This window comes from Lithobates pipiens, unplaced genomic scaffold (genome assembly GCF_037356315.1).
Source record: "Lithobates pipiens isolate NorthernLeopardFrog02 unplaced genomic scaffold, aLitPip1_a1.2 Scaffold_18, whole genome shotgun sequence".
Classification (NCBI taxonomy): domain Eukaryota; kingdom Metazoa; phylum Chordata; class Amphibia; order Anura; family Ranidae; genus Lithobates; species Lithobates pipiens.
The window spans coordinates 554717368-554730365 of record NW_027507758.1 but is presented as its reverse complement, the minus strand read 5'-3'; the positions used below and the strand labels follow the sequence as shown (position 1 = coordinate 554730365).

Here is a 12998-nt window from a genome sequence, read left to right as displayed (position 1 = left end):
TTAGGCAACAAGAGAAGTAGTGGGCAGAAATAGAGAGGTAGGGAGGAAAGAAAGGGGGAAGGGGGGATAGACAGAGGAGGGGGATAGAAGAGAGTGAGGGAGGGTAAAGAGAGAAGAGGCTGAGAAAAAGTGGCAGGGAGAAAAGAAGAGACAGGGAGAGAGAGGTAAGGCAGAGGGAGAGAGACAGAGATAAAAAGGGGGGGGGGGGGGGAGAAAGAGAGAGAAGGGGAGGCAGAGAAAGAGGAAGGGGGGGGGGAGAGATAGAGAGGGGAGGGGAAAAGAGAGAGGAAAGGGAATAAGAGGAAGAGAGGGTATGGGGGGGAGAAAAGGGGAAGATGGGGGAGGAGAGACAGAGAGAGAGAAAGGGTGGGAGAGAGAGGAGATGGAGAAGAGAGGAAAAAAAGAAAGAGAGAGGAGGAGGTAAAATGAGAGAGGGAGAGAGAGAGGAGGGTGGGAAGACAAAGAATATTGAAGCTATGTATGCATTCATTTTGTTCAAATGCATTTGTTAAACACTACTGCTACCTCCATATACTGTAAATCACACAAGCTCCAGCCCCCAAAGCAGATACATGGTCTGTCATGAATGTAGTAACACCCTTATATACTATATATTAGGGCTGCACGATTCTGGCCAAAATGAGAATCACAAATGTTTTGCTTAGAATAAGAAGATCACGATTTTCTCACAATTCTTGCAACGTAAAATCTTTCACATTATACAAAAATAGTTTTTCTTTTTTTATTCATTAAAGTAATTTAAAAAAAAATGCATTTGAAAGACCGCTATGCAAATACAGTGTGACATAAAATATTGCAACAACCCCCATTTTATTCTCTATGGTGTCTACTAAAAAATATATATATAATGCTTGGGGGTTCTAAGTCATTTTCTAGCAAAAAATAAATAAATGATTTTAACTTGAAACCAACAAAATGTCAGAAAAGGGTTTTGTGTTTAATTGGTTAAACTTTTTTCACTTACACACAAAGTCTATTCCATTGACAAATTGTTACAACCTTTATACTTATGTTCAACTGATAAAGAAAGGTTTGACTCTTGGTTTTTCTCTTCCTTTCTTTTGAGGGCTGTGGCTTGCATAGAAAGAATTGTGAAACACTTTAGTCAAGATTGCGATAACGATTCTTGACGATTAATTGTGCAGCTCAGCTCTACTCTATATAAATATATATATAAGATTATATACCTGTTGTTGATATACAGAATTACGAATTACGCAGTGGGGGAGATTTACTAAAACTGGAGCACTCAGAATCTGGTACAGCTGTACAGGGTAGTCCATCAGCTTCTAACTTCAGCTTGTTCAATTAAGCCTTGACAATAAAACCCGGAAGCTGATCGGTTGCTATGTAGAGCTGCACCAGATTTTGCATGCTCCAATTTTAATAACCCCCCCCCCCCCAGACTATATAGCACAATTAATATCAGTCCCTTCCCAGGAGCTGACAATCACAAGTCCCTACTATCGCTCTCACACAAGTGTACACACTACCTTCATCTGGATCTGGCACTGTACCTAGCAGTATGTTTTTTTGTATTGTGGGAGCAAACAGAAACACCTACAGCAAACTCATAAAACAACATATGTAGATCTGTCTGTTACCTACAGCAACCAATCAAAATCCATCCATTGGTGGCCTGACCAGCAGACATAAGTCTAAGTGACGGCCCTTTGCAGCTGAGCTTTGCTGTCTGTGCTGCTTTGCCCTATAATAATCTCATGTTATTAATTTGAAATACTTAGATTGTACGCTGTGTCAATTTCCTCAGCTAATATTTGTTTTGCGGCTAAACCACTAATTAAATTTTCAGCTTGTAATGTTTAATTGTGAGTAGATTCATGCAGCCACAGAAAAGGACGACTTTATTAGCTTTAAATGCCATGATCATTTTTCTAGAAGAATCTTAAATGTCATACAGGGATATGTTTGCATGTTAAATGAAAAAGAGGGTATATCGTACTTCCTGGGTGACTCTTCATTCTCTGTAGCATTCTTACAGTAGACTGTATATATGGCTGTGCATTGCCAAATCTGCTTTGTTAGAAATGCACTTCTTCTGAATGTCCCTGAATTTCAGCTATGCAAAATAGTGGTTAATGTTTTCCCTGGTTCCAGGCCCCACCCTCATCTCTGGGTTCACTGCAGCCCTCGCCCACATGCATACGCACGAACATTAGAGGATAGGTTGAAATTTGAAATATATAACAACATTTACATAAGCTGTCCATATGGAAACTTTGCCTGACTCACTGTGTGAACTCCCACTGGGAGCAACTGAAATGAATGCCATTGTCCAAGCGATGCATGCAACACAAACCTTGATGAACACAGAAAAGTCTACTGGGGAGAAAGGAGGACACCGTGCTTTTTTTTTTAAACACCATCCAAATGCACCCCCTACTATTTCCAAACCACTGGGTCTCACTGTAAAATGCACACCAATCCACAATAGGCACATATGATGGGCAACTGTATCGCACCAAGCTGCTGGTACTCACAAAGACTCATAAAAAACAAAACAAACAAAAACTTGAATGTAATATTAAATTATTATGTCAATTAATACAAGATTTAAAAATAAATATCCTTTGCTTCAACTGAAGTATATGGGTTTTAAACACCCATTACCCTTGTTGCCCAAGGATGGTAATCAAAGTCAGAATTTAATGTATAAATAAAGCCAAATCTTTTTTTGGATAGAATACGCAATGCTTAAGAAACCTGTCTGTGTACCAATGAGGAAATTTCCCTTCACTTCTTGTCCAGAGACACATCAAGAGATCTCAGCAATCAAGAGTAAAACCCTCTCTAAAACTGGCCACACATGGTTAGAATTTTGGCCAATTCCTGTAACTCAGACGCAGTTTGAGCCATGGTTGTCCCTGACAAAACCACCCGGCTCAATAAGCTTAGATTGAGAACTCAAAGGAGATTGTTAGAAAAAAGTTGGTCGAACAGTGACTGCAGCCATCTGGCTGCAGTCACGGTTTATGTATTTCGACAGCCTGTCAAAATACAACAGCTGGCAGTCAGAGATTTGTCCATCCACGGAGATTTGTCTGTCTTGTTTAGTGTGCATAGGGGAATCGATAGCTTTAGACAGTTGTTCCCCACTGAAAGATTTCTCCGTTCCTTGTGTTCCAGTGACATATTAGATTTCCTTTTGTAACCTTTCTCTGGTATCTTTTGTACCAGAAACAATGGTCTCTCAATACAAATAGTGAGAGTGAATTTCCTCAATAAGAAAATAGTAAAAAAAAAACACCCAATAGAGCCAGGATATGCAATTAGCGGACCTCCATCTGTTTCAGAACTACAATTCCCATGAGGCATAGCAAGACTCTGACAGCCACACGCATGACACCCAGAGGCAGAGGCATGTTGGGACTTGTAGTTTTGCAACAGCTGGAGGTCCGCTAATTGCATATCCCTGCAATAGAGGTTCTAATCATAGCCTAAAATTATAAAGAAACATTTTGGCTTTACATGCAAATAATGTTTTTGTTTCCTATACTCTATCATCCTCAATCGGCAGTAGGTAGTACAACCATGCTGGTATCTGATAATTCACATGCTGTACTACTTACCTTCTATTTATTTAAGATGATGGAGTATGTGGAATAAAGAGGTATATTTGTATTAAGACTTCTCTGTGCTGGACTTTTTGGTCTGAATTGGAATGTGTTCAACCCCTGAGGAGCTGGGTAGAGACATAGGACATGATATGGTAAATATAATGTGCAGCCCATTGATTTGTTGACCGAATGATAAACAAATACATCAAGAGAAATGTCAGCAGTTCTCCCTATCTTCCATTGTGTATAAAATACCATGACAAGAGCTATTGCACTAAACTGCACTCCATGAGCACTCTGATTACAGGATAATTCTGCACTGCTAATACATTATCCTACAATACATGAGCACCTAAAAGGATTCTCCCCATTATTTTAGTCTGTCTAGACCAGCCTTTCTCAACATGTGTAACATGATGGAACCTTCAAAATAACGTTCCAGGCTCAGGGAATTCCTATTGATAATTATAAAGCCAAATTATAAATTGTAATTAAAAAGCCTATGGATAACTGCTATATCTACAGCTCACAGTACATTAGTGTGAGGATCACTCGGAAGGATGCTCCTTATGTTTGTTGGCATTGGGAATAATCCCACCTTATAGCTAGTTAAAACGATCATTGGTGTCAGTGGTTACTTATCTGAGAGGCAGGCATTGCCCAATTCTCAAGGAATCCCTGGAAACCTCTGGAGGAACCCTGGTTAAGAAAGGCTGATCTAGATGACACCACATTATACAAACATGTAAAATTATCAATATTGAAATACTGCACATAGACAACAGGTCGATTTTGTCTTGCATAACCCTGGCTTTAATAATGAGTTATTAGTCTACACATTTCCAGAATTCAGCCCCCACATACAGTATATCTTATGACGGGTTCCCTTTAATGTTTTTCAATAAAGGGCGATCATCATTAAAGTGACAAACTGGTTCAGTAATATGCGAGACAGTACTATTTATAATTATTATAACAATGATTTGTATTACCATTAGAAACATCTCGTCTGTGCCTAGATAAACTTCTGTGCTGTATTGTGTCAGACTCCAGTCCATGGTCCTGATGCCCCTAAAGGAAAACATAGTATATATTATATAAAGGTAGGATGTGTGTTTGGTTTCACTGGTACCTCTAGATCCATTAATCGGTGAGGCAAAAGGGACCAGTGATATCTATGCTTTAATTGGTTACACATTACAGGACACAGGAGTGATGTAGCGCATGGCAGGAGGTACCTCAGCACTCATCTAACATCTGACACACAGGAAGTGCTGGATACCAGCAGTGCCCATCGTCTCACCACTTACTAGCAAGGTAAGTAATAAACATGCTTTTTTAAGGTGCAATGGTGTACTCTAGTGATTTTACTTTTACTTAATCAAACCCCTAACCTGTACTCTTAGTGTAACCCTATACCTAAAAATCATACTTCTCTCAAAATCGTAAAAACTCTCAAATTCATAATTCCAAGACTAAAACTATTATCAAAATGGAAATTACTCTAATGCCAACAATAACACCAATAATACTAGGTCATTGACAATTCCATGTACCAAGCAAATGTATTCCATGATATAACATTCAAAGCAGAACACTAGGTTGAATGGTGTACTATGCTATAGTGAACACGCCCCCCCCCCCCCCCGCATCAGCACAGAGCCTTGGCCAATACTACTCCAGGACTGAGTAGTTAGTGGTCATGCAAAGTTACTTGGCCACCATTTAGTCTAGGAGAACGGAATGTCTACCACTGCTGGCAAAGAAGGGGAAGGACATCACTGGCCTGAAGACTGTAGGAAAAAAGTTATACATAGGGGTTCAAAAATCCTAAACAGGCATTGAGTTCCAATTTAAAGCTGAATTCCAGATATGCGGAAACCCTTTACAAGCTGGAAATCACTGGAAGAGCGGTGTCTACTACAGTGATCTCCATTAGCTGCCGGGTGGCATCACCGCCCCACCTCACCTTGTCCAATCAGAGAAAGCTTTGCATTGATTGAGATGATGCAAAGCATTTTCTGAATGGTGCCCATGAGAAGTGGCCTGTGTTCACAATGCAGCAGGGAGGGCACTCGGCACAGGACACAGAAGCTAGTGAAGGTTACTGGATTAGATGTGCCTACTACAGAGATTTTCAGCTTCTAAAGTGATCCCACGGGCACGGTATATGCATAGTTACATTGCTCAAAGTTGGACCAATGTAACTATGTAAAAAATTCCATACTTGACATTCTTCTTTAGGTGCCAATATACAATGTGCAGAAAACAAATTGTACAAAACTGTCTAAGCCAAACTTATCCAATCAGATAGTAAAGAAAGCCAGAATGTGATTCACCTTGTCATTGCCCACACACAATGAAATATTGGTTTTGGACAGAGTTGATCTTGAAAAGAAAATTATAAAACTGTCTTGTTAGAACATAATTAAAAATCATTTCTCCTTAGCTATAGATATCTTTAAAGAGTAATGCATTTGTGTTTTTTCAGTACAGATTTTACAGTGCTAGGATTTTAAGACCAAAAGTTTGGTCAGTATAAATCAAAAATAACTTATTTCATTAATCACAGCTTTCTTAGTATTTCTTTTTTTTTGAGGGGGGGGGGGGGTTCATCAGTGTGTGCAATTAGTAGTTTTATCTTATATTACTTTTATCATCCATAGGAAGAAACTTGTGTTTTAGGTATTTTAATACTCTCTGTTGTACAATAATTTCTATTCGCTGCCCTCTAAACACCATCATTTACAGTTAGATGCCGGGACTGCTCTGGGGCACAAAGAAGTAAAACATGGGAGATAACACAAGTCTTAAGCCCCATACACAGGATCGGATTTTCTGATGGGAAATGTTGGATGTCAAGCTGTTGGTGGAAAATCCAACTGTGTGTATGCTCGATCGGACAATTGTTGTCGGACTTTCCGTGGACAAATGTTGGTTAGCATGTCTTCAAATTTTCCACAAACAAATGTGGGTTTTCGGATTTTCCAACCCTATTGCAAAAAGTTCTTCGGTCAAAAGTCCAAAGTGCAGGTCTTGTAAATTAGCGTTCGTAATGGAGAATTAACATTCGTAACGTGGCAAATTATGAATTCTCCAAATGCAGCGCACAATTCTCTTCTTCTTTAATGGGATAATAATGAAGCTGATTTTCTGGTGATAAATAATGAGCGAGTTATTGCAAAGAATTTTCCAAGGCTTTTTTTTTTCTAGTGATATCAAAAATAATATTATGTTCTTTTTTTTTTTATTTGTGCAAGTTACCACAACATTATTATCCCGTAGTTTATAAGATTACTGCCTACTCCCGAACTGTCAGTTGAAGTAAAACACATAGCCAAGTATTATTCTCCACAATTTTTTTTACTGTGCATTAAAAAAAAAAATAGATATGCTATCTGCCAATAGAACTTAACCAAAAGGTGCATTCTATGCATCCAAAAATATAGAAAATTTACCAAATTAAATCATTATTCAACCAAAAATGTCAAAGCAAGGCCAATAATACATAACATGTTATCTCCTCAAACTCTGCAACATGTCTGGCTGACGAATAGGCGTTCAGAAACTAACTGAAAAGCACAAAATGAAAAACACGAAAAGAAAAGTGCAAATCAACACTCACCAAACTTCTACTAACATGAAATTAGCAGAAGGAGCCCAAAGGGTAGCGCTAAAGAGCTAAAAAACACGTAGTACGTCTAGTCTGTCACTACATTCGTAATTGTTGGCCAACATTTTATGTGACCATGTGTATGCAAGCCAATTTTGAGCCAACACTCTTCGGACAAAAACCCATGGTTTTGTTGGCAGAAAGTCTGATCGTGTGTGTGAGACATTAATGTTAACCCGTTATGTTCTAAAAACATAATAAACTAACAGTACTGCGTACAAATGCATTTCATGCTTCCTGTAAACACCTATAACAACTGTGATAAATAAACCAGTTCATAACCAGAGTATTAAAGATCACTTGTCTCCCAGACTGCCTGGCCACCACTCCACTACCCAACAACTAACATAAATAACCAACATGTGACACAGACAAGTTTAATAGCAGTCTTTCAAAAACAAATAGTATAAATAAAATAATGTAATCAAATCCAAAAAGAATGGAGCTCAAGGTTCTTTTTAGGCACTTGTACTTAACTCAATATCTGCATAAACCTGTGAGATAGGCCTCCAGCAGCACAATACCAACTCAGAGACAATTGCACCACAGATACAACCATGAAAGATCGCCAGTTCACTGGCACTCAACCATACATAATAAGGGGTGCTGTACTTAAGATGGGTCCCTACCCAATTTACATTTGACCACATCGACTGCCTTCAAGAACCTTGTAACCCTGACTACTGCTATGACTACCAAGGATAGCCCACTATCAGCATGCACTAAAATCTGAAGTAACAAAAGAAAAGAAGAAACAAAAAAGGGGTGTGAATGAAAAGTTTGCCTGATGTCAGCAATCTTCTGGTTGAAGATTGCTTGGAATCTCTAATGTACCATCCCTTGAAGCCCACCCTGTTTATTTCTAGCCCACCAACCAGATACAGACCATTCCAATTAAATGTAATTAAAATTCTTTAACCACTCCATATGCCAAACCCCTTGGAACCCAAAGGTGTGGGCCCTGCATCTGTCAGGGTCGTTACCTGGATGGTCGCGGTGCTGCCCGTGTTGGTGCGCGCCGATGTCCTGCGGTGCGTGCTGGGGTGCGTGTTCCTGTGCGTGCGGTGTTGCGTGCTCCTGTGGGCGCTGGTGCGCGTCGGTGTGTGCCCTCGCGTGCCCCTGCTGGCGCTGGTGCGCGTCAGCGCGCTGTGGTGGGCACTTCGGGTACCGCTGGTGTGTCTTCCGGCGTTCGGGGGCGCGTGCGCGTCGGCGCGCGCCCGTGCGCGGTGCTTGGCGCCAAACGGCCTATTTAGGTCTGCCACTGACATCTCCCCGGTGCTGCCTGATCAACAGCTTCTCGGTTCCTGTCCCGTTGTTCGTATCCTGTGTTCCTGTTTGCTTACCTCCTGACGACCCGGCTTTCCCTTGACACCGCTGACCTCTGCCTGCATCTGACCTCGGCCTGTTTGACCTCTCTTCTGCCTGCTCCTTCTGTGCCTCTGCTGCCCGCCTGTTGCCATACCCTGCCTGCACCCGGACTTGCCTGCTCTGCTCCTGTTCTGTACCCAGTTGCCTGTGTCCTATCTACACACCTGCTGCCAGAAGCTTCCTGCAAGTTCCTGCTCCTGGAGCCATATCACAGGCTCTCTTACCACTCCGCACTCTCAGCCACCTGTCTGCTCTATCAGGGGTTGTAAGTCGGACACGTACGGGAGACCACCCTCTGCCCAAGCGGACTCATCGGTTCGGTAAGTGCCAGCCTGACAGCATCTACACTTCCTTTAGCTTTCTTACTCTGGGCCTAACAGTAGTAGGATTTTGCCCCTTATCAAGCTTGGCAGTGAACAGAAACGACACTGGAATGTTGACACATAACTGCTGTTACCTTTTTTTTCCTGCCATGGATTTTAAAGAATTATTTTAGCCAAAAGCCTTATTTTTTAATTTCGGATAGAATGAAAAGTGTTAGATTTGTAGTCAGGTTTTTAATGGCTATAAAAATAGAAACTTACTAGTGCTCCAGGACATTTAAGCATTATGTCCCAGAATTCATACCAATGGTTTGGGACCTTGAAAGTTTCCTTTCTAAGCCCTTGTACACACGGTCGGAGAATCTGTCGGAATGAGTCTTATCGGACCGTGTCAACAGATAATCCGACTGTGTGTGGTATGCATCAGACTGATTCCGTCCGAATCTCCGTCCGACCCAATTTTCCAACATGTTGGAAATATTTCCCGACCAACTGGGCCGGACGGACCTAATCCGATCATGTGTAGAGCATTTTCATCGGACCAAGTGCCACGCATGCTCAGATCAAATTCCTACATCAAAGCTATTGGCTACTAGCCTGAATGTAGTCCCATCGTAACGAAATTACGTCATCACGTTCTGAAAGATCGGATTTTTCGCCAACTTGGCCCGACCGTGTGTATGCAACAGTTTCGGACACAATCCGTCTGACTAAATCCGACGGGCAAAATCCGACGGATTTGGTTGGCAAAATCTCCGACCGTGTGTACGTGGGCTTAGAGAATCATAGGGATTGATTTGCTAAAACTGGAGAGTGCAAAATCTGGTGCAGCTGTGCATGGAAGCCAATCAACTTCTAACTTCAACTTTTTCAATTAAGCTTTCCTTAAATAAACTTATCAGTTGATTGGTTTCTATGCTGAGCTGCACCAGATTTTGCACTCTCCAGATATAGTAAACAAACCCCATAATGTAAAAGAAATAAAAAGCAGAAGCAACTTGTATTTCAGTTTTTTTGTTTCATTGTCCCCTTTTTGCTCTTTCAGACCTTCTGTCATAGAGTCATTTAGGATAATTGCTATGCATTGCCCTATAACCACCGTAATTTACTTGTAGATGTCAGGATAGCTTTGAAACCGCTCACAGGTCCCTTTCTCAAGGCAATATAATCATGGCCATGACAAGCAGTAACAACCATTATATACGCAGTGTAAACGATTAGCTAACAAGGGCAACCCACATACATAATGGTGTCACAATGTTGTCAAAATAGTGCAAAACATAGATAAGAAATACATAGATACAGAATGTAAAAGAGAACAAAAAGCATAATCCATATGTTTTTAAAAATGGATGATATAGATAATAGACTTTGCACTTTTTCATATTCTGTGGACTCTGTGTAGGTTTTTATTGTTGTATGAGGCTTGGTGCAGATTTCGCCTTACTTTCTGTAGAGATGGCATCATTGCCACCAGTACAGAAAGTAATAGGACATCTCAAATGTGGACACAGACAACAATAAAAAGAAGATTTTGGGGGGGGGGGGGGTGGAGGTGGTGCTACTTTGTCCCACTTCAAGATTTCCTCTAACTTTATGTCCTAGTGAAACTTGATTCATACTGATACAAGTCATTGCTAAGCTCTGCCCATTTCCAGTACTAAAGCTTCCCATCGACCATTAAAAACCTAATTTGCAGGACCTCAACTGATCATTGAGTTTCTAGTAATAATGTGTTGAATGGCAAAGGTGGCATTGGTCGTGGAGGTAAAGATAGGACGAATAGGTAAGTGTATAGTCAGAAAACCTGGTCTGCCCAATCCCATACTGAACAACAGAAAAAAAGGAACTTAGTGCTCAAGGCATGGTAAAACCCCTCATGGATTTTAAATAAGCAGGCCAGGTATGTAGGTAAAAATAGTATGTTTTATTTCATTGAAACATTATATAAAAATAAGATACATATACCCAAATAAAGGCATCTGTATGTAGCAAGTTCCCAGGACTCCTTAAATTTAATGAGAACCTCCAGGGCCAGAGATAGCTGACAGCCTTCTGTATAGAGGGGGTTGAAAGGCGTAGTGGGTGTAATGCAAGGTAGATTGATTGGGCGCCAGACACTTCTTGAATGGAAAGAGATTTTTATTTCTCTTAACAGAACTTAGGGCGGGTTAGGGCGAGGACACCCTTAGGTAGTTGCAATGTTAATTGACAGACTCCGAGACTTCAACAAGAGGACAGCTATGCAGGGAAAGGCATCCAGCAAGATGCCACATCTGCATGTGTATGAAGGCTGTCTTCTATAGCAACAGTCTCTAAAAGTTTCTAACACAAGTTGTAACAGTTCCTTCACTTTCACTACAATCACTTCTTGTAGATCTTAAAGGGGTTGTAAAGTAAAAAAATTTATTTTTTTAAAATAACAAACAAGTCATACTTACCTCCACTGTGCAGCTCGTTTTGCACAGAGTGGCCCCGAACCTGCTCTTCTGGGGTCCCTCGGCGGCTGTCTCTGCTTCCTCCCGCAGGTGCTTCTCACGTTAATGCGAGCTCCCTCGCATTGGTGAGAAGCACTGCGGGCGCGCTCCCGTGATACAGCCGGCGGCTATAGCCGCTCGCTGTATCACAAGGCCCCGCCCCCCGCCGCGCTGCGTCATTGGATGTGATTGACAGCAGCGCGAGCCAATGGCTGCGCTGCTTTCAATCCATCCACTCCAGCCAATCAGCGGCCAGGCTGAGCGGCGAAGAGGACGGCGGGGGCGAGCGCGGGATTTTCGAGGGGTCAGGTAAGTAAAACGGGGGGACTGGGGGCGCCGGCAGTGTGAGATGTTTTTTCACCTTAATGCATAGAATGCATTAAGGTGAAAAAACATTTACCTTTACAACCCCTTTAAGCTCACTGAGCTCCTGGTCTCTCACACTAGACTAGATGATTCCCTGCCACTGAATCCCTTGAGCTCCTCCAATCTTCACTGTAGTATCTTTCTCAAGCATCAACCCCCGCTTCTCTGCTGGGTCCCTAGCTTGGCACTCCAGATACTTCTCAAGCTTAACCCCACTGGCCTGCTCAGTCTCTGGCTTGACACACAAGGCTGCTCTGCAAGCATCAACTCCACTGGCTGGGTCCCTGGCTTGATACTCACTGAAGTTTTCTGATTCTTCACTGTCCCTGGTTGGTGAGAATACTTGTCTGGTACTTGCTTCAGCTACTCACTGAGGTCCCTGTTAATAAGGTGGATGGACCCATAGTGGTGACAGCTTTTCCTTCTACCTCCAAGGTTGTCCATCCAGCAAAACCGTCACTTCAGGTTGGATTGTGAGCCGCAATCCCAACCCTGCACTGCTCTCTTTCTTGCTTCTTGATAGGCTCTCAGATAGCCTAGCAGCCAGATGTGCCCGGGATAGGCCCAAACTCTGGCCTAGCAGCCCGGGCAATACAACACACATCCACCCAGACAGCCTTCCAGGTGGCACAGAACAATGATCACCTAACTTCCCCCAAATATATAGGTTCTCACAGCAGGCCAAGGGATTTAAGAAAACCCCTGCCCATTGACTGGGATACCCCATATACCCATAATATGACCTTGCATTGACCTTCTCATATCTAATGCCACCAGGTACATGGCCACCTAGCGGCAAAAGAGAGAAGTGCAGCAATTACAGACTTAGTGTGAAATCAATTGATCCTCAACAATTAGCCAAGTAAATTTAGGAGAAACCCTGCCTAAACACCAGGGTGCTACATGTATGTTGAACAAACTGCCCATAAAGAGTTGGCGAGCTAGCATTTGTACATACTGGGGTAGACGCCTTACATGTTTCGGACCAAATATAGTCCTTCTTCTGAGGATTTTATGTCATATGGGTAGTAGGGATTAGGATGCATATACAAATACCGCATATAACCATAGGTAGAATGGTCAGTGGTCCCACAGATTGGACAGTGCAGCAGAGGTGGACCCCAAGATGGAAAGAGGGGGACCATGGAAAAATGGCAGCAATTGCTTCAGCTACAAGACCCCTTAGCATAGG

At 42.0% G+C, this 12998-nt stretch overlaps 1 protein-coding gene across 2 annotated transcripts in view; it reads right to left on the bottom strand.

The window, feature by feature from the left end:
• LOC143988958 (adhesion G protein-coupled receptor F5-like) overlaps positions 1–12998 on the bottom strand; it is a 285381-nt gene that overhangs the window by 84491 nt on the left and 187892 nt on the right. For both annotated transcript variants that reach the window (XM_077488916.1, XM_077488915.1), the window contains exon 3: positions 4592–4670. In XM_077488916.1, the coding sequence (XP_077345042.1) occupies positions 4592–4670 (79 nt within the window). The remainder of the gene's footprint in view (positions 1–4591; positions 4671–12998) is intronic.